General features: G+C 42.0%; 1 protein-coding gene across 1 annotated transcript; it reads left to right on the top strand.

Annotated features, from left to right (window-relative positions):
• Nucleotides 1–513: 513 nt before the first annotated feature.
• Nucleotides 514–21,463, top strand: LOC118810090 (zinc finger CCCH domain-containing protein 6). The gene is made up of 12 exons (XM_036573620.1): nt 514–978; nt 6,510–6,729; nt 7,615–7,737; nt 9,311–9,518; nt 11,402–11,553; nt 12,331–12,459; nt 12,554–12,668; nt 13,670–13,779; nt 13,873–14,090; nt 15,488–15,912; nt 17,223–17,402; nt 19,910–21,463. The coding sequence occupies exons 1-12, from the start codon at nt 893–895 to the stop codon at nt 21,415–21,417; spliced, it is 3,474 nt and encodes a 1,157-aa protein (XP_036429513.1). The 5' UTR covers nt 514–892; the 3' UTR covers nt 21,418–21,463.
• Nucleotides 21,464–23,008: the final 1,545 nt, after the last annotated feature.

The raw sequence follows: 23,008 nt of genomic DNA, 5'->3' as shown, positions 1-23,008 counted from the left end.
GAGAAGATTTTTTTTTTTTTTTACAAATTTAAAGCAGTTATTTTAACATTTCACATCTCTATTTTTGTCGTTTTTCGGTTTTTGGCATAATCAGAAAATGCCTGCTGCTCTTTACATTGTGTGTAAATTTCATGATGAATGGACCAAAAGAAACGGCCCAAAATGACCTGGAAAGACGTCTGGTTCCATTGACTTACATTAAAAGCGAAGTAGGTTTTTTCCTTCTCACCCTGTTTGGAGATACGAGGTTTTGTCCCGACAGCATCGATTGACAGATTTTATGCTAATAACCTTGTCAGAACGATCCCCGTCAATGGTCGGCTTCGTGTTATTGACAGCTTCGACAGCCAATAGACGGGGGGGAAATTGTGACCGCCAGCACTTCGACCAATCGAACGACGCTGGTGGGGCGCGTTCTCGCCCAAGCCGGGCAACTCTGATTGGCCGAGCGGGCGAGCGGGCGGGGCGTTGCCTCCAGCTCGGTCTGGCTCGTCGTTTTCGCGGCCATTTTGCGAGAAGTGAGACGGGCGCCATGTCTGACGGAGATACTGAATGCTAAATAACAACAACAACAACAGTAATATCAGTCTGTTTTCCACACCTCCGTCTGCAATATCGCTCCACGGCAGCCGCCAGCCGACGGGACGTTAACAAAGCTGGGGGTCTCCTAGCTGTGCCCACAGCACTAAAATCTCATCTCCAGTGAAAGAGAGAGGATAATGGTGTCTGTTAACCGTCTCACTGTTGATGTTGTTGAGACGAGTAACCGTGAGTTTTTTCCAGACTAATATACAATCCTTCATCATCTCTCACAGCCAGCCAGCGCCTCCATCAGTGACTGAATGCCTCTCAGTCTTGTTGTGGAGAAAGGGCAGCTCCGTTTCCAACCATCATGGCTTTTGTGAGCCTCTTCTCCTGCCCCCCAAACCCCGTTCTTGACCAAAACATGACAGACTCTGAGCTGGCAGGGGATGAAAGGTCGAGTAACACTCTTATCTGCTTTTGTGCAGCGTTATTTCTACCTTTTTGTTCCAGTGGATGTTTTTTATTCACTCGTTTTCCAACGTCAAGGGCACTGGCTTCGTTCTGTTAGCTACACCCTGCTAGACAAACCAGCACAGACCTGCATATGTTGTATTTTGGATGCTGGTATGCTGGTCAACCAGCATGACCCTGCTGGGTGACCAGTTAAACCAGCACCAACCCAGCTGTGTTAATATAAAAGGAAAAAAAAGATGCCTCTTCAAGGGTTCTAATAAAGGGAATGGTTCTATTTGGAACCATGCGTGGTGTATATGTATATATAAAGCCATTTGCATGCTGAAATGGTTCTTCAGGTTGGTGGAGAACGCGCTGTATGGTTCTGTATAGCACCTTTTTTGAGAGGTTTTGTGCAGCAACCAAAAAGGTTAACATAACAGTAGAAGAACACTTCTTGGTTCTAGAACCATATACAGCACACTCTCCATCAATCTAAAGATCTGTTCCGCCATGCAAAGAACAGTTTAAGCATAAAAATGGTTCTGCACACCACCGAAAAGGGTACAAGGGTTCTTTTGCTTTATACAAGCTTGAGAACCGTTTTTGGTGCTGCATAGAACCATATAAATATTCTCCATCAATCTGAAGAACATTTTACCATGCAAAGAACCATTCAAGCGTGCAGATGGTTCAATTTGGAGTCCATAGTTCTAAATAGAACCGTTCCTTTTTACTAAGAACCCTTGAAGAACCATCTTCAGGGTAGTTCATTGCGACAGGCCTCCCCAAAGTACACCAAGGTGACCTTTTTTTGGTGCATGCGCTTTATTTTTTTTGCTAGCACAACAATCAGTTTTTATTTTCTAATTTAATATTATTATTATTATTATTAGAGACAGTGATCAGTGTGTGCCCACTGCTCATCTCATCACTCCTCCCTTTATCTGTTATCATTTGCACTCGTGGTAGCCCTTTATAATAATTATATACATTTACAGGGTGTTTTTGTGATGTGCTGGATGCCCCGCCCCCCAGTGCGAGTCCTGAAATGCCCCCTTTCTTGGCAAAAAGCGCCCCTCGTGCCAGGAAAGGCGCGTAGGAGTTCAGTGCTGAGTTTACGTGCTTTTAATCCAAACTAGGGATTAGTGCACGCCTTGAAAGCTGTAGCTGGATTGTCCTGTGGGGTTGCAGTTAATGAAGGGGCAGTCCACTGATTTTTTCAAATTTCTCCATAATTAAGTGGTTAGGATGTAAACAGAGTCGTTCAGAGTGGTTTGGTGTGAAACGCTCTGTTCTAGAGAAACTTACTGAGTCAGAACTGTTCACAGTGGTGGTGATAGGAACCAGACGTCCACCTCTAAAAGCTCCCTCACAGAAAGTTCCTACATGAAATGGTTATGAATTCACTGCCTGATGACTGAGACACTGTTTTATGATAGTTTAAAGATAGATTTGGCTTAAAACATACATTTTTAAAATCCATTCATGGTGGAGGGATACATGCAGGGCCTTGTGAGGCAAAATAGTCCCCAAAGTTAACCTAACTTGCTCTGTTTTTTCAGATTTGTCTTATGAGGCTTACACAAAATGGTTACAGATATGCTGCCTGACATTGACAGTTTGGCCTAAAATGTGTTTTTAAGTGTGTGCAGGGTGCAGTACCCATTTTTCCCACATTTTCCACTATTTTCCATCATCAACATTCCATATAAACTCAGAAGACTCGTGTAGGTTCACTGGTGGTTCTGGATAGTAAATAAAATGTCTATATCTGTGTTGTAGTCATGGCGACCCCTGGTTCCTATCACCACCACTGTAAAGACATCTGAACCATTTCACACCAAACCACTCTGAATCTCTCTGTTTACATCTCACACATTGAGTTATGGAGAAATTTTGAAAAAAGCAGTGGAGTTCCCCTTTAAATGTGTTCTGATTTTGCTGTAATCTATCAAGAGCAAGCTTGCAGTGACTCGACGCGTCAGGAAGGTTAAAGTCCGCACCTCTGGCACACACTGCAGATTTCCTTTCCCTGTGTTTACATGTTCTGCCACCGGCATTGCTTTCCTATAAGTAACTTGGAGTGATAATCTCTAAATGCTTCACTTAGTGGTGTCTAATTGTTAAAGGGCCCATATCCTATATATTTTTTGCATTTATTTTTTTCCCCTGTGGCTCACTGTTGACATGTGGGTTTACATACCAAAAATAATCATGGTTCATTTTCACAGGACCATTTTCCGACCTCTCTTTATCCCAGGCTGTTTTTGTTACTGTGCCTTTAAGACAGGAATGTGTAAATGACATCTGTTCTGATTGGCTGCTGATAGTTTATTTTCCGTATTTTGACTGGGCAGTGAACGGTATGTTTTGAAACAGTTTACACATTACCTACACATTTAATAAAGAAAATGGTTCTATATGGAACCATGAACGCTCAGAGAACCCTTTACATGATTAAAGGATTCTTTGCATGGTGAAATGGTTCTCCACATCGGTGGAGAATGTGCTGTGTATGGTTCTATATGGCACCAAAAATACTTCATCTGTGGTTACAAGTTTAACATCGTAGCAGTAGCTGAACCCTTTTCAAAAAAGGTTCTATATAGAACCATATACAGCACATTCTCCGTTGATCAAAAGAGCCATTTCACCATGCAAAGAACCATTTAAACATGCAGAGAGTGCTTTAAGTGTTCAAGGTTCTATATAGAACCATTTTCTTTACTAAAGAACCCTTGAAGAACCATAATTTTTAAATGTGTACTATGTAAACAGTTTCAAAACAAACCTTTCACTCCCACAGAAAATAAATTGCAAAAACAGTTTGTTTTGAATTAACTGTTTTTGTGAGGTCACAAACAACAAGAAAGTGGCTCTGTATTTAATTTGCACGCTTAAATGGTTCTTTGAGTGTTCAAGGTTCTGTATAGAACCATTTTTCTTTACCAAAAAACCCTTGAAGAACCATGTTTTAATCTTTTTATTTAAAAAATTAATGAAAAGTTTTTATGATATGGGCTCTTTAACGTTATCATGTGTCTAAAATGCTGTTCAGTTGCGAAACGTTGTCTTAGTGCGATATTTCACTGTGTAGTGGTTGATGAGTTACTTCTTGTTGAGGTTTAAGGCCCCAGAGTCATTTCTTCATGGGTGTGTAATGGAGAACAGGCGCTTTTCCCACTTTAATAACCGTGTAAAGTCAGTGTATGTGATGCAGCCGTCATTGCTGTGTTGTTAAAGCCCCCCGTGATGATTGTGAAATCACACCATCAGTCTTTCTATCTCAACTGATAGAAGAGTCTGAATATTTGTGGCTTCAGTCTGTCAGGGCTGGAAAGGCAGCTGCACTGTCAGTGATCTGGCTCTCACACCAAACCACCCTGAGCGAGTTTGTTTAAAATCTCCACCACTGAGTTATGCAGACACATTAAAATTCCTCTTTAATTCAGTAACAGCTCCATCGCTCCCTTTCATTTCTGCCCACGCTGTTTCCCAACCGGGGCAATTATTGGGCGTCTATTGATGCGACTCTCATGGTCTCCACTTCTTAATCACAGAAGGCTCCTTTTGTCCTGAATTAGCCGAATGAAGCCGCTCTCGCTCGGCGATACGAGCTGCTAATTAACCTACTTTTCACAGAATCTCAGATCTCTTCTGCTGTAGGTGGCAGTTGATCATGCTTATCCTGGTATTCTGTTCTTATCTCAGTGATAAAAAGTTGTTTTTAGCTCTCATATGAAGCTGTGATGTGTCCTGAAGGTCGTGTACATCTCGAGGCTTGCTGATGTGATGATGCAGCAGTTTTTTGTTTTAAGGTTAATGCCAGATATCGTCGCTGTCCAAAAAAAGCCTACATTTTTATTTTTGGACGTTATTTGAACACAGTGGCTGTGACAGCCTTTACACTGTGTGGACATTTCATGATGGAATTTCATAATAAAACTCTTTACATTTATTTACATTAGAAGTTAAGAATGTTTTTATTTCGAAGGTACTTGTTTTTCTTTGGACAGCGATGGTACCATATTGGCAACAGACAAACCCAACAGTAGCTGCCTGATGCAGTTGTGTTGGTATTAGCAATGAGAAAAAAGTGAATGTTTCATATTCATGATGTTATTAGCAGTCACATACTGTGTGTGTCTATATATATATATATGTATAAATAATTTTTCAAATTGTTAAAAGATGAAAAACCATAAAAATGGAGATACAAGGTTTTTTCCTGACAGCAGCTATCTCTCTCTCCCTCCCTCTCTCTCTCTCTATGTGTACATTTGTATATGTATGTATACACATATATACATGCACAGTATTACTGTACTGTAATAATGCGTATGTGTGTGTGTGTGTATATATACACACACATATATATATATATATATATATATATATATATATATATATATGTACATACACACAGTGTTACTATACTGTAATAATGCATACGCATTAATATACATATGCGTTAATACTGTAGTAATGCGTACGTATATCACACATACACACATTTTATATATCACACATTTTATATATCATGTTGTCGGAAACAAAACATATCTCCAAAATGAGAACATACTTTACTTTTAATGTAAGTCAATGGAACCAGACTTTTTTCCAAGTTGTTTTGTTTCTTTTGGTCCATATATATATGTATGTATATACATACATACATACATACACACATTCCTACAGTATAGTAGTACTGTGAGCTATTATAAAAAGCTATTTAACTGCATATTTGCTCAGAAAAAAACACTAATATTAGAGTAAATAGAAATAATATTAATAATATCAGTAGTGATTTTTTAGGGGCGTAATGATTCTGAAACCGAGATTGAAATTGTGATACAGACATCCCCCCCAACCTCTGCCCGCTGCCCCCCACTGCTGGTGCAGCCTGTTGCTCACCTATTATGTTGTTAATGTAACAAAACTCAGTTTCATTTCACAATAAACACGACAACACATAGATCAGGAAATTAGTATTCTGTTTAAAATCAGGGCTGCATACATTGATCTTTAGTGTTCTTCTCTTTAGTGTCCTAAATTGTTGGTGATTTATTAAAACCCAGAATGTTTTCCCATTTTTGCTTCTTCACTAAAAAAAATATGAATGGAACAGTGTCTCAACAATCAAGGTCTGAACTGAACCATGAATTTTTGAGATTCGTTCCACCCCTTGAGTTTATGCAGGCCATTTTCCCGTCCTCTCCTCAGAAGCCCTGTCATCAAATGCCTGGTTTATATAATCAGGTTAAATGTTAAATCAGACGTGCTGCATATTGTATGTATGTGTATTTGTGCTAATACCTATATTATATATTGTTTTTACTGTCAAAAAACAAACTTACTCCTGAGATTAATAGTTGTAAACAGTTTCCTGAGGAGCCAGAGACGTCTGCACAGTACTGTATGTAGATATTCACACCATGTTGTTGATGTTGAGCGTGAAGTAGCTGAACTCGAGTGTTGTTCTCATTTCCTTTATGTCCTGCTCATGAGTGCCTTGTTGATTTTTAAAGGGAAGACGGTGAGCTGGAGGACGGAGAGATAGACGACGAGGGGATTGGCATTGACGATAAAGAAGAGGAAAACAAGGTGGAACACGAAGTTGCAGAGAAAGATAAAGACAGAGAAAAAGCACGGGACAAAGAAGATAAAGCACATCGGCACTCCCATAAGAGACACAAGAAAGTAAAAGAGAAGCGCAAGTCTAAAAGAAGGAGAAGGGACAGACAGAAGGTACGCTGACCTCTCTCTTCTCTCAGATCTCTGTCTCTGTGTCTCTGGCTTCGTTCACACAGCAGGTAAAAGTGGCCCAAATCTGATTTTCTCACCAAATCTGATTTTTTTTGTTTGGCTGTTCAGATTATCTTTTAAATGTGATCTGTATCATCAGTCTGAACAGATCAGCTCCTAAACTGAGTCGCAGAGCAAAAGATCAGAGCGTCACGCTGCTTCACGGCTCGTCCAGAGGTAAACAATCACGACCGCCAACGAACGCCAGTCGCTCCCGGAGGATCAGCTTCATCTTCACCAGCATCACAGGAGCCATCATGAAGCTTCACTGACTGACAGCTGGGCTCATCACCCTGAATGTGTTTGAGCCGTAAAAAGGGCGCGGTCACTTCTTTGGTTCGCATCCTCGGATTCTTTAAACTCTGCTTTCAGACTTTTAACTGTTCTTTGATGCTGCAGCCTCGTTCTCCTGCAGCCTCGTTCGGACATTTCTTTAGAAATCTCTTCAAACACGGAGGGTTTAGATGAGTCTCTTCTGATTTTTGTTCAGAATCATCAGCCCAGATGTTTATGAGTCTCAGCAGCACGAAATGATGACGAATGTCGAGTTGGATTGCCGCAAAAGTCACATGAATTCCGATCTGGCGGTTCAGACTGAGTCACACTGCCGCAGATCAGATACGTATCGGATTTCAGTTCCACATATGAAAGCGTCTCAAATCAGAATTGAAAATGTCAGATTCAGTGTGTTTATCTGTTCACACTGACACACAGACACACATCTGTGTCACATAAGAAGGAAAAGATCAGATTTGGGCCACTTTTACCTGCTGTGTGAACAAAGCCTCTCTGTTCTCAGTCTCACTGTTCCACTCTCCCGTCTCTCAGCATCACTCCCCATCCAGCAACTCCAGCTCCGACAGCTACGACTCTGATTACGACCATCAAGACAGATCCAAGAGCAAGAAGAGCAAAGGCTCGTACCGCGACTACGATGGACAGTATGCACATGTAAGGCCAGTTTGTGTTCAGCTATTACGTTTACAGTTATCCACCCAGGCCTGTCACGATCATCACATTTAGCTGATGATTAATTGTCATATAAATAATTGCAGTTAACAGTGTAATTGTTTTGTCTTGTTCAATGTATGCAGAAGCCTGAAGTGGCCACAGTGGCTGATTAGCTCTCTTTCTTCCTGGCTGCTTTGTTTACGTCATAGCTAACACTGGCTGTACCAGCGTTAAATGATACCATTGTGTGCAAAAGTTTGAACACCCCTGGTCTAACGACATTTGTTTCGTTGCTTTTATAAGTGAAAATAAGTTACCACATCCCATGAAGAGAAAACACTTGTATATTTTTTCTGCACAATGTCTGACTATTTGCTGAGTTTATCATCTGTACATAAAATATGTACAGCATATTCATAAATATATACTCAAATGTAATCATACACCATAAAATATAAAGTGTGACCTACCTTTTACACAGGTGTGAGATGTAAACAGTGATTCAGAGTGGTTTGGTGTGAAATGGTTCAGATGTCTTTACAGTGGTGGTGATAGGAACCAGGGGTCGCCATGACAACAACACAGATATAGACATTTTATTTACTATCAAAACCACCAGTGAACCTACACGAGTCTTCTGAGTTTATATGGAATGTTGATGATGGAAAATAGTGGAAAATCTGAAATAATAAATTTTCTTTGGGGACTATTTTGCCTCACAGCGCCCTGCATGTATCCCTCCACCATGAATGGAGTTTAAGTTCTCTAAACGATCATAAAACAGTGTCTCAGTCATCAGGCAGTGAATTCATAACCATTTCCTGTAGGAACTTTCTGTGAGGGAGCTTTTAGAGGTGGACGTTTGGTTCCTATCACCACCACTGTGAACAGTTCTGACTCGGTAAGTTTCTCTAGAACAGAGCGTTTCACACCAAACCACTCTTGTTTACATCTTAACCACTTAATTATGCAGAAAACTTTAAGATTTGGTGGCGATCCCCTTTAATTTCAGTATCAGTGGAAATTGGGAATTGTTTTTAGCCTAGGTCTGGGAAACTGGCCCATGGAGAACAACAGTGTGGTCTAGCTTTTCCTTTCTTTATGTGATTATTCTGCTTAAGTCGCATCAATGTAATTAGAGATATTAATAAAAGAAATATATATGTTTACATAGTAACCATTTAATTGTCAAGAAAGTTTGGAAGCCTGGTGGAATTCCCCTTTGTTACAAGGAGTGTTTCAGCCCAGGCTGCATTTTGAATGAGACACAGTACAAGACAGCAAATCAGGACAGAGCTTGTTTACATACATCAATCTTGAAGGCACAGTAACAAAAACACTGTTTAATTCTCACAGATAGAGGTAAAATTAATTCTGACAGTTTTTGGATCATAAATCTTTAAGTGGACCTTATAACATACAAGAGAAATAAATGATAGAGGCTCTTTCATTAATTCTGAACACTCAAATAACCGAGATTTGGCAATTATGTGGTAATCATGACAGGCCTACATCGCCTTTCGTCTCTCCCACATCCTTCTTCTCATTTTCATGCGCACCTGCTTGTCTCTAGCACGAGCACGAACACAGCGGTGGCCATGGAAAACCACTGAGGTCATCTCAGCGCAGAAACAGTGAGAGCGAGGACAAATACGACTATGACGAAGACCAGGATGACTTCAGTGAGGAACTGTCCAAGTACAAACAAGCTAAAGAGTCCACAGTGTCCAGCCAGATCAGATCACCGAAAGAGCACAGACCCAGCCTGAAAGGACAGCAGTGTAAGTTCTGTGTGTTCACCTGTGATTGTTTAAACGATCTGCTCACCTTTTAGTTGCGGCCAAATTAAGCATTTAATTTATTTCAAAGCTCATTTATTTTAACGGCTGCTTATATCTTCGGCTTTGTTGACGCAGCAGGTAAAAGTGGCCCAAATCTGATCTTTTTCTTCTTATGTGACACAGATGTGTGTCTGTGTGTCAGTGTGAACAGATAAACACACTGAATCTGACATTTTCAATTCCGATTTGAGACGCTTTCATATGTGGTACTGAAATCCGATACGTATCCGATCTGTGGCAATGCAACTAAGTCTGAACCGCCAGATTGGAATTCATGCAACTTTTACGTCAATCCAACTTGACATTCGTCCTAATTTCGCACTGCTGAGACTCATAAACATTTGGGCTGATTTTGCTGTACCAAAAATTTAGAAGGCCCTAATCGCAAACGCTCGAATCGAAGAGATTTCTAAAGAAATGTCCGAACGCGGCCGCAGGAGAACGAGGCTGCAGCGTCAAAGAACAGTTAAAAGTCTGAAAGCAGAGTTTAAAGGATCCGAGGACGCGAACCAAAGAAGTGACCGCGCCCTTTTTACGGCTCAAACACATTTTGGGTGATGAGCCCAGCTGTCAGTCAGTGAAGCTTCATGATGGCTCCTGTGATGCTGGTGAAGATGAAGCTGATCCTCCGGGAGAGACTGGCGTTCGTTGGCGGTCGTGATTGTTGACCTCTGGATGAGCCGTGAAGCAGCGTGACGCTCTGTTCTTTTACACATGTGGGTCAGTTTAGGAGCTGATCTGTTCAGACTGATGATACAGATCACATTTAAAAGATGATCTGAACAGCCAAACAAAAAAATCAGATTTGGTGAGAAAATCAGATTTGGGCCACTTTTACCTGCTGTGTGAAGCCTGAGAGTCTCACAGCGTTTGTTATATGAGGGCAATATGACAATATTCATCATGATAAATTATGTCTCAGTGTGTCACGATATGCTTCTCTGACTATATGGTGGATATTGTCAGTACTTAAATGCTTTCCAGCTGCATGTTTGATTACAATTACAGCACAATTAGTCCTGTGTTTGACTGGATTTATGCTGCCTTCACATTTCTGTATAGAAAAGGTTCTATACAGAAGCGTCTGTAGCACATTCTTTATCAGTCTGAAGAACATTTTCATGATGCAAAGAACCCTTTAATCATGCTTAGTGCAGCACATTGTGTGAGATGTCGAATACACATCATTGCATTCATTGTTTTTGATCGTTTATCATGAATTATCATGATATTATCATCATTGTCATCATCATCTTTAACCGCTTAGTCCAGATAGGGTCGCGGCTGTCCCCCGCAACTTCCTCTCTTCCTCCAGCTCATTCCAATATTACCGTGGTATTACTGTGGTATTACATTTTTGAGGGGCAGTCGTGGGCTGGAGGTTAGGGAACCAGCCCTGTGACCGGAAGGTCGCCGGTTCGGTTCCCTGAGCTGACAGTACGTGACTGAAGTCTCTTTGAGCAAGACACCTAACCCCCAACTGCTCCCTGGGTGCTGTGGATATGGCCCTGGGGGTGCTCACTGCCCCCTAGTGTGTGTGTTCTCTAGTGTGCATGTATGTGGGTGTTTCACTGCACAGATGGGTTAAATGCGGAGGTCTAATTCCTCTTTGTGCAAAACACAGTTGGCTAATGGTTCTGAATTCAGTTCAGTTCAATATTGCCAACCCTCTAAATTGTTGTATTCATAATCTTTGAGAGTAATTTTTCAAAATATGTTTGTTTATCAGATCCCAGAAAAAAAGAAATAGTTTTGTGAAAACCTTTTGATGACATATTATGGTATTACAACCTCACCCTAACCTCTGCTCTCATTTGTCCCAGTTGGTGGGCTGCGAGGCCGAGGCCGTGGTGGAGGGGGATTGGGCCGGGGGCACGGCGCCCTCAACAAGAACAAGAAACTGAAGAGCAAGACCTGGGGCCGAGGACGAGGCCGAGGAGGAGAGCATGGAGAAGGTGGAGACGGAGCAAAAGTGGTGAGGTTCTCAAGTGGTCTGTGGTGATTTCAGTAGTAATAGATTTATACACCGGTCAGGCATAACATTCTGACCACCTCCTTGTTTCTACGCTCATTGTCCATTTTATCAGCTCCACTTACTATATAGGTGCACTTTGTAGTTCTACAGTTACAGACTGTAGTCCATCTGTTTCTCTGATACTTTGTTAGCCCCCTTTTACCCTGTTCTTCAGTGGTCAGGACCCCCATGGACCCTCACAGAGTACTATTTGGGTGGTGGATCATACTGACGTGGTGGTGGTGTGTTAGTGTGTGTTGTGCTGGTCTGAGTGGATCAGACACAGCAGTGCTGCTGGAGATTTTAAACACCTCAGTGTCACTGCTGGACTGAGAATAGTCCACCAACCAAAAATATCCAGCCGACAGCGTCCTGTGGGCAGCGTCCTGTGACCACTGATGAAGGACTAGAGGATGACCAACACAAACTGTGCAGCAGCAGATGAGCTGTCGGCTCTGACTTTACATCTACAAGGTGGACTGACAAGGTAGGAGTGTCTAATAGAGTGGACAGTGAGTGGACACAGTGTTTAAAAACTCCAGCAGCACCGCTGTGTCTGATCCACTCAGACCAGCGCAACACACACTAACACACCACCGGCACGTCAGTGTTACTGCAGTGCTGAGAATGATCCACCACCCAAACAGTACCTGCTCTGTGAGGGTCCATGGGGGTCCTGACCGTAATGTTATGCCCGATCTGTGTATTTCAGTTACTATGTTCTTGTGATCCTTGCAGGAAGCCAAAGGCCAGCAAACCTTCCAGAAAAAACGTCCCATCATGAGTCAAGAGTTCATCAACCAGCACACAGTGGAGCACAACGGGAGAAACATCTGCAAGTATTTTATTGAGGGCAGATGCATTAAGGTAAATCAGTTTCAGTGCCTGGTCAGGGTAGCATGTTGGCTAACGTTTGGGTTTTGCATATAAGTGATTATGATTTATGATTATCTCTGTTCAGGGGGATCAGTGCAAGTTTGAGCATGACAACGTCATCCCAGAGAAGAAGAAAGAGCTGTGCAAGTTCTACGTCCAGGGATACTGCACTAAAGGAGAGAACTGCATTTACATGCACAATATCCTTGAATGTGTGTCAGGGACTAATCATTACTTTAGAATAGAGTTTGATAAGGCTTAAAGGGCACTTCCACCAATTTTTAAAAATTTGCTGTGTAAATCTGTGGTTGAAATGTAAAGAGGATCATTCATTCATTGGTGTGAAATAGCTGATTGTAGAGACTCAGATTTCTTTACAGTGGTGGTGATAGGAACCAGGGGTTGCCATGACTACAACACAAATATAGACATTTTATTTACTATCCAGAACCACCAGTGAACCTACACGAGTCTTCTGAGTTTATATGGAATGTTGATGATGGAAAACAGTGAAAAAGTGTTTTGAGAATACTGTTCAATCCAAAATCTTCTCAAAACTACACTCTTAAAAAGAGGGTTCTTGGAGTGTTCTTTAGTAAAGACAGTGGTTCTTTATAGAACCATAGACACTCAAAGAACCCTTTGCATGATTAAAGGGTTCTTTGCATGGTGAAAACATTCTTCAGATTGATGGAAAATGTGCAGCAGTTGGTTCTATATAGCACCAAAATGGGTTCTTCTTTTATTACAAGCTTAACATCGTACCCATAATAGAACCCGTGCAAAGAACTCTTTCTTTATAGAACCATGAACACTCATTCTTTGAGTGTTCATGGTTCTATATAGAAACACTTTCTTTATAAACAACCCTTGAAAAACCATCATTTTAAAGTGTGTGTTGTGAAACCATCTCAGTCATCAGGCAATGTATTCATAACCATTTCATGTAGTAACTTTCTGTGAGGGAGCTTTTAGAGGTGGACGTCTGGTTCCCATCACCACCACTGTGAACAGTTCTGACTTGGTAAGTTTATCTAGAACAGAGCGTTTCACACCAAACCACTCTGAACCACTCTGATTACATCTCATCTATTTAATTAGGCACAAATTCTGAAAAATTGGTGGAGTTCCCCCTTTAAGTAGGTATCGAATGGTGTTTTTTCCCTCTTTTCTTGTATTGATCCTTTACATAAGCCTGCAAATGAATATCCTTGTAAGTTCTTCCACACGGGAGCGAAGTGCTACCAGGGAGACAACTGCAAATTCTCTCACGATCCTCTGACTGAGGTCACCAAGGAGTTGTTAGACAAGGTAAGTTTCTTTGATGTAAAACGACCCTGTCACTTAGATTCCCTTACATTTTTATGTATGTTTTGTTTATTTATTTATTTATTTATTTTCAAGATCTTGAACACTGATGACGATCATGCCCACGAGGATGAGCTGGAGCTGGAGGACCTGAGGAAGCAAGGCATAGCCCCCTTGCCCAAACCACCTCCAGGGGTCGGGCTCCTGCCGACACCTGGCTCGGGGGGCCTGCAGGACGGGAGCAAGAAGATCCCCTCTCTGTTTGAGATCAAAGTGCAGCCAACTGTGGACTTGGCCCAGAAGATTGCTTTAAGGTACCTCTAGGCCTGTAATTGCCCAATAATAATATAATTATAATTAATAATAACAGTATAATTGCGCAGTAATTTGAGCTGATCGCAATTATGTTGAATTTTATTTTGAAATGACTGTTTTTATATGTTGGGATGAGGCAAAAGCATGTAAATAAAATACAGCATAAAATGTTCTAACGTCTGACTGATGCAAAAACAGCTGTAGAGGGCAGCAGTGAGCAGTGTTTGTTCTTTCAAGCTTGAGCTGTTGTCATTAGTTAAGAGTTTAAGTTTTGACAGCTAGTTAATCAGAGGGGTTTCCACAGTTTTTCTGTATTTCTGCACAATTTAGTGCATTCAAAGTGGTTTGGTGTGAAATAGTTCAGATGTCTTTACAGTGGTGGTGATAGGAACCAGGGGTCGCCATGACTACAACACAAATATAGACATTTTATTTCCTATCCAGAACCACCAGTGAACCTACACGAGTCTTCTGAGTTTATATGGAATGTTGATGATGGAAAATAGTGGAAAATCTGAAATAATAAGTTTTCTTTGGGGACTATTTTGCCTCACAACACCCTGCATGTATCGCTCCACCTCAGTAACTGCTGTGCTCAAATATGTTATCTGACTGCGTAACTCACAGATCACAGCATGTTAAATAATCTTTGCACCTTATTCCATTACCTCATGCTCAGAAATGAGTGCTGTGTCGGTGCTGCACTGTCCTGTCTGTTTACTGTGTCTGTCTGATTTAATTATTGTATTTATTGTATTGTTTCTAGTTTAATTTTTTTATTGCACATTTATGTCTGCACGTTTGCACTTTGTACTATTTTGTTCCATGTTGCACCGTGTTGGTCCTGGAGGAACGTAATTTCACTCCACTGTGTACATAGAGGGAATGACAATAAAGCCTCTTGACTCCTCCATGAATAGATTTAAAAAATAAATTTTAGGCCAAAATCTTCTTAAAACTCATAAAACAGCATCTCAGACATTAGACATCGAATTCATAACCATTTCATGTAGTAACTTTCTGTGAGGGAGCTTTTAGAGGTGGACGTCTGGTTCCTATCACCACCACTGTGAACAATTCTGACTCAGTAAGTTTCTCTAGAACAGAGCGTTTCACACCAAACCGCTCTGAACCGCTCTGATTACTCCTTAACCAGTTAATCATGCAGATTTTTTTTAAAAAATAGGTGGAATTATTTAGAAACTTTAATACATTTTAAAAACAAATAAAGCAAAGACAAATTATTTACATGGCCGTTAATCATCAAATAAAATTTCATGGTCATGACAGACCTCAGTACATCTCTTTCTTTGGGATGAATTCAGGGATTCAGACGTGTTCCCGGTTAGCTGATGAGAGATGAGCCCTTGCTGATGACGCTTGTTTTCCTTTTCAGGCCCAATTTCTACAACAGTACGTCTCCCCCTCCTGGACAGTTCTCCGGTGCTTCAGAGGACATGCAGGCTGGTAACATGATGTCCCCAGGCCACAATAATCATCCACCACCTCCAGGGTCCCCTGGGTCCATGGGTTGCCCTTCCCTTCACTTCCCAGGCCCAGGCCTTCCCCAGAGCCCCCCAGGACAACCACCGCCTCAAGGCTTTGGGCAGGGCCCTTCCATTCCACCTCCTGGACTCCCAGGTCCACACTTTCATGGCAACCTGCAGCAAATGAACCATCAGAATCCTCAGATGAACCAGCAGGGAGCATCACTTCAGTCTGTGCCCGACACGCAGATGAACGTGCCCTTTAAAAAGATGGGTCAGATGCCCTCCGAGTTTTTCAAAAACTTGTTCAGCAGCCAGTCGCTTGGGCTCGGAGGTAGGCCTCAGATTTGACTGCTTTGTTTACATTTCAGAAACATAGGAAGATAATAGCTGATGGACTTAAAATAATGTAAAGGCTGAACGATAAATTGTTTTTATATCAAAATTGCAGTTTGACTGAGTGCAGTTTTCAAATCTCAAGAGCTGAATATTAATTATGTCCTACATTTTTCAGTGTCATCTCAACATTTGAATTTATAGAAAGTAGTCACATTTAAATCGCAGTATTGATCAAAAAATTGCAATTACATGTTTTCCCCTAATTGTTCAGCCATATTCAAAAGCTATACACCGATCAGGCATAAACTGTTCTTCAGTGGTCAGGACCCCCATGGACCCTCACAGAGCAGGTACTGTTTGGATAGACACAGCAGCGCTGCTGGAGTTTTTAAACACTGTGTCCACTCACTGTCCACTCTATTAGACACTCCTACCTTGTCGGTCCACCTTGTAGATGTAAAGTCAGAGCCGATCATCTGCTGCTGCACAGGTTGTGTTGGTCATCCTCTAGTCCTTCATCAGTGGTCACAGGACGCTGCCCACAGGACGCTGTTGGCTGGATGTTTTTGGTTGGTGGACTATTCTCAGTCCAGCAGTGACACTGAGGTGTTTAAAAACTCCAGCAGCACTGCTGTGTCTGATCCACTCAGACCAGCACAACACACACTAACACACCACCACCACGTCAGTGTTACTGCAGTGCTGAGAATGACCCACCACCCAAATAGTACCTGCTCTGTGAGGGTCCATGGGGGTCCTGACCACTGAAGAACAGGGTAAAAGGGGGCTAACAAAGTATCAGAGAAACAGATGGACTACAGTCTGTAACTGTAGAACTACAAAGTGCACCTATATAGTAAGTGGAGCTGATAAAATGGACAATGAGTGTAGAAACAAGGAGGTGGAGCCTGATCGGTGTATTTCAGTCACAGTGAAGGTAAGCTCAGGGAGGAGTTAACATTGTACCATTTCAGTTGTTTCCCACAGGTCTGAAATAAACCTTGGTAATATCCTAATAATTACGGATATCCAAAGTTAGTATTCTTTTTTACTTAGTTGGTTAATCAAATAAGGCATTTAAAATATATTCAGTATAAAATATGTTTGGAAATTGTTAAAATAGGACAAGATATGCTTGGTTGGCTGTCTGTATGCCCTGGCAAGCGCCCAAGTGTACCTTATGTGTGGGAAACACTGATTTGCATGATGCTGTTGGGCCCTGGATACCTTTAATTTGTTATTGACAGTTCTTTAAAAGCTTCCATGTGTCGCCTATAATGGTCTCTCTTTTCTTCTTTTCCTCAGAAGAGGGACTGTCAGGGTCCATGCAGGACTCCCAGCAGAGCAGTGCCGAGTCCCACGGCATGCAGGACTTCTTGCCTGCTGTCCAGAAGGCCCTGCTTCTACACCTGAACCAAAACCAGCAGGACTCCGACTCGCACAGACCTGACGGGCAGCACCCTGTACCCTCTGGCAGAGACAAAGGTTAGGAAAGAGAGAGAGAAGTCGGCATTCTGTAGCGGTCCAGTTCTGAAATGTGTGTTGTTTAGGTGTCCCCTCAAATTCATGAATATCAGTCATTCCAACTGAAGGGGAATTTCCTATTCCCGAACATCAGAATGAATGACAAGTAATGTTTTACGTGAATGACACATGTTCTGTTGTTGTCCAGGCATTTCATTTATCACAGCATGTGTAGAACATGTTTTATGTTTGTGGGTAAAATGTAACTATACTCTATATGATATGGGGTGGAACTAGGGCTGGGCGATAAAACGATAACGATAATTATCGCGAAATAACTTTTCCTCGGTAGAGCGATACGACATGTTCGATAAATGTTCGATATAATACACCATTCTCACACTTCCACGTTCAGCGAAAGCCTTGGCGTTTTCTACTGCAAGGAAAGCGACACTACTCTGCTGTCGCCAGGAGAGGGCGCACTTCCGAGTTTTTCTACATGATTAGAGAGGGAGGGGGCCACGAGAAAGATGAGTCTTTAGCAACGGCTGAAACGCGGAGTTATACAGTCCCTGTTTGAGCGGAGCGACAGGCGATCTGTTCTCCTGTGACCGAGTGTGAGTGACGAGGTCAGTGGTGTAACTGTACTGACCTACAGTGAACTCACCTCTTTACTAACATCCTAACAGCTTTAGCAGCATTAAATCACAATCCTTACAACTACACTGGATCAAACACGACACAAAAGCACCGCTTTCAGTTTAAACGTACCTAAAGGAGGACTCTGTTTGTCTGGTGTTGATATTTTGCGGTTCATCACTTAAACTACTACGATAGTATAGAGGAATCCAGTCGTCTAGCTGGTGTCTGAATACTGTGATGTCATTTGTAGCGGGGTAGCCGAGCGCTCGGCACCAGCTAAAATAATCTGTTTTCTTTCTTAAATTATGACTATTAGAAAATAGCCATGCTTTTCCAGCTGGTAAAAACAGCTCAGAAACTTTCTCCCACTCTCCCATTACAGATTAGTGAAATGTTCCACTGTTTGCCGAGTGTTTGTCATGATCGGACCATAAGTGATAGTTTAAAACCACAGTTAACCACCCAGGAGCAAAATCAGTCTTCAAACTTGAAAGAAATCATGATTTGACGTTTATCGCGGTATGTATCGATATCGAACGATATGAATTTTGTTTATCGTGATAACATTTTTGGCCATATCGCCCAGCTTTAGGTGGAACATACTTCTCAGTAAAATGTGATGTGAAATATAATGTGAAATGTTAAAATTTCACTGGAAAGTTTCATTTGGGTTTATAACGATGTGTGTTTGGTTACTTGTTTGTGATGTTAGCTAATTGGGCCAAAACACACCGGGAGCCGCAGCTGAGGTGGATGTTTTCTGCATTCACCTGTGCATTTGTCTCTGAATTTGACAAATGTCCAGTTTTATTTTGACAGATCTAATGTATGTATGCACTGTATTTAAATTGAAACTTATTTTAGTCACATAGGAAAGAGAGAAGAAGATGGCATTCTGTAGTTGTCACTTCGTTTCTGAAATTTCTGACGTGTCGCCTCAAATTTGGTTTCAAAAATATCAGTAACTCCTCCTGACGGGCATTTTCTGTTTCAAAACATCAGTAGTGAAGTCAGTCAGATGTGTCAGAATGAATGATAAGTAATGTTCTATATGAATGACGAATGTTATCAGGGCATGTGTAGCACATGTTCTAAATCTGTACGTAAAAATGTAAGTATACATCAAAAATTTAGTATTTATCAAAAGTAGGTTTGCACTGCTGTACACAGTGAACAATGATATATCCGACGCTGCTTTGCATGCACAAGTCCAGCTCAAATAGCTATATATGGTAAACAACCTCTCTTTAAAAGTCCCCAGTAGCCTGTGAAGCATATGAAGTTGAATTAAACTCTGAACTTTAGTAGAGACACATAAAAATATGCAGTTCCATTCTAACATGTGAGAATTAAATTTAAAGATTCAATAATTAAATTTTCACATAGTATTTCTATTCAAGCATGAAGTAATTATTTAATAGTAATCAGTTAATAAATTCACTTAAAACTAAATTAATACTAGTAAAAATGGCTCCTTCCATTCAAATGAATTGGGAAAGCCATGAATTCGTACTAGTGTGAATTTGTATGTGCTAGAAAATAATTCGTAGTAAAATGCAAAATGTAATTTTCCACTTACTTTTCCACTGGAATATTTTGTTTGGGTTTATTACAATGTTTAATTGGGCTAGAACACACTAGGAGCCACAGCTGAGCCTTTAAACATTAGAATGGATGTTTTCTGCATTCACCTGTGCAGTTTTCTTTGAATTTGGCAAACGTCAAATTTCATTTTGACAGCCATACTGTATATATGAGTGTACTATATTTAAATTGAAACTTATTTTGGTCACATACATGAATGAGTTATAATTAGGGGAGTAATAATTGCACATTAAATAAGGCATTTTTATGCATTTTTATGTGTAAAAATTAATATTTTCCAGATGAAACCACAAACTGGTATTCCAGTGACGATGAGGATGGCAGCAGCGTGACCGCCATCTTAAAGACTCTTAAAAAACAGAACGAAATGCTGAAGACTCAGCAGCCTCAGCCCAAGATCCAGCTGGCTGGCGTTCCCCCGGCCTCCCTTGCAGACCCCAGACTACACAAGGAGAGGCCTCTGTCTAATGACCCCCGGCTGAAGGTGGACCCTCGACAGCACGCTTCAGACACCAGGAAGGACGTGGATGCTGTTCACGACCCCAGGTTGACCCGAGACCCTCGCAAGATGAAGTCGATGGAGGCTAACTCCTCCAAGGTGGACCCTCACCGTCACCCCCATCCAGTCTCCTCCACATCTCAGAAGCCTTCTGCAGGAGAGGAGGACGAGGACGGAGAGAGGGAGCTGAGAGAGAAAGCTGCCTTGATCCCACTGGATCCCAGTCCTGGAGCCACGCCGAGGGACCCTCGATGCCAAATCAAGCAGTTCAGCCACATCCGGGTAGACATCCTCCTTCAGCGGCCAGCGTTCGCTCACAGTGTGGTGTGGGCCCCAGAGGACCTCATCCCCCTGCTGATCCCCAAACAGGAGCCCTCCATCAACCTGCCTCTGCCACCCCTCATTGCAGATGCCCAGCTGAATCGTAGCCTTTCATCACCACCGGACCACCCTCCCTCATCTTCGCTGGCCCCTCCAGACCCTCGTCTGGCGGCCGCCCGCCTAAAAGAGGGTGCGGCTAGACTGGGTAGCCCCCCTGGCAGAACTCTCGAGTCTCGTCTTAGTGCAGAAAAGCCTACAGACCCCCGCACCCACAAGGCATTAGATCCCAGGGTCAGTCGGTCTGTAAGCCTGGATTCCAAGCTGCCCTCCATGAGAGACGGTTCCTCTGGTGTCGGGATGATGGACCCAAGACTGCAGCGAAGTACCGCTGGAACAGCTAGTCATCCAGCTGCTTCAGCAAAGCCTGATTCTGAGAAGCTACCACCGTACGCCCCTCGTCTGGCATCTTCCAGTGGGCTGGAAAGCCCCACGACGTTGCTCGGGGGCATCAGTCTGTACGATCCTCGCAACCACGCCTTACTCTCCCCGAAACGAGAGGGCGAGGAACCCCCGAAAAAGCTGGGCATCCTGAAGCAGCCACAGAAGCAGGAGAGCCCCCCACCTCCACAAGCCTCGTCACCACCGCAAGTAGCTGAAAAGAAGACTGACGAAGACGCAGACAGGAGCTCTGACTGTCTGCCAGGTCAGCCCATGCCCGCGGTAGTACCTGCGCCTGCCTGCTCACCTGTCCACGTGGCAGCACCTGCTATGCATAACTTGCCCATTCCGCCGCTGGCAGGGCTGATACGCCCGGCTTATACGGACCCTCGACAAAACAGGCAGTGCGGACAGACAGCTGGGGCGCAGGAGGAGGAAGAGGAAGGGGACAAGGAAGAGGACAAGAAGGACCGGCCACTGAGGGACGTGTTTAAGACTTTTGACCCCACGGCCTCACCATTCTGTCAGTAAACATGCTGTGGCGGGGGGGGGGTTCACGTTGCGGTGTTCTTATCATACTTTTGCTGCACTTCTTTCAGCTAAAATTAGCCAAAAGTCTTGCTTGTTAATTTTTGGTCACATAATGAAATCACAAAATAATAATCACAAAAACACTGCACAGGTAAGGCCCCCACTGCGCTCGCAAGCCATCGTTTCAGTAAGTTAGTACTATTACCAAGCAATCATGGTGCTGTCAGCAAAACCATGATGAACTGAGAGGGGAATTCCACTTATTTTTTCAAAATTCAGTGTGTGAAGACCTTAAAAAGCTCCTTTTTTTTTAAAAGCGCCCATACAATGGAAAACAATCTCCTTTGCTCCCACTTTTTTAAAAAAGGAATATGATGTAAACATTGTTAAAGTTTCAAACGGTACCGCTTAGACCCCATTTGGACAGTCCATATATGAAAACTAAGCTACGGACAGGCTGTTTTGAATTCACTGATTCTGTGATGTCACAAGAAACAGCTCATTTACATACATCCACTTGTCCAGCAGAAAGCAGTTTGGCTCCACCTGCTCACACTGATATTATAAGGAGTGGATCCAAGTGCTTTTTAAATGACGCAGCCAGTCAGAACAGAGCTCATTTACATATATCAGTCAAAGGCACAGTAACAAAAACAGGCTGTTTGATATTACGAGATAAACAGAGGTTGGAAAATGTGGATATGGCCTTTTAAGTTGTGATTTATGCTCCTGCAATCTCTATTACTGTCTCCATCACAACTGTAAAGCCGGCCTTACTTTTGATCTGGATGGTCTGCACTGAAAAACACTCATGACGTAGAGGTACTCGACTCGAGGCACCTAGCGCGCAAAACAATGTCTCTCCCATTGAAAACAATAAAAAAATATGTGCACAATGTGAACCGCCCTCCCCAGCACCTTCACAGAACCTTTATTCAGTCTGCACTTCACTGTATATTTGTCATCTATTTTCGTATTTATTTATATTTGTTTTGTATATACACTTTTCATTGCCACATGGTAACAGATTCTTTTGTTTTCCTGTGCATAATGAAAATATATATTACAGTGCCACATATAGTTATAGAGATTAGACACATAGTGCTTGAAATTTACTCAGAATGCTGCGTAACACTGTTGTTCTCAGTAAATTTCATGGTTGAATCAGAGACTTTGCGGGTGTACAGATGTAATTACAGGTATATGAGGGACACTGTGCGATCGAAAGGGATGTGTCGTGGTACATGGTTAAATATAAATATCTTAGATCAATGTATTACATGAAGCTGTGGTAAGATTATAACGAACATTTTTACAAAATAATACTGTGCTAAGCTTGTAATTATTCAAAAGTGTATGTGAACAAAAGGCTGATATACACAAACGTTTATTTCCTTTTTCCCCCAGAAGCACATTTTACAATCATCTGTTACATTTTGTTCTGAAGAGAGAGTAAAATCAAGAAGACACCTAACGTCTTGAAATCTTTTAGCACGTCCTTATTTCACAGTCCACATTTTGGTTATTGATTTTATTGTGTTATATGTGTTGTTTTATTTTCGTATTGCTGTACTGATTTGTTTACCTCTTG

The sequence above is a fragment of the Colossoma macropomum genome, unplaced genomic scaffold, assembly GCF_904425465.1.
Source record: "Colossoma macropomum unplaced genomic scaffold, Colossoma_macropomum, whole genome shotgun sequence".
Lineage (NCBI taxonomy): Eukaryota > Metazoa > Chordata > Actinopteri > Characiformes > Serrasalmidae > Colossoma > Colossoma macropomum.
The sequence above is the reverse complement of the archived record's forward strand: the minus strand, read 5'-3'. Positions and strand labels throughout refer to the sequence as shown.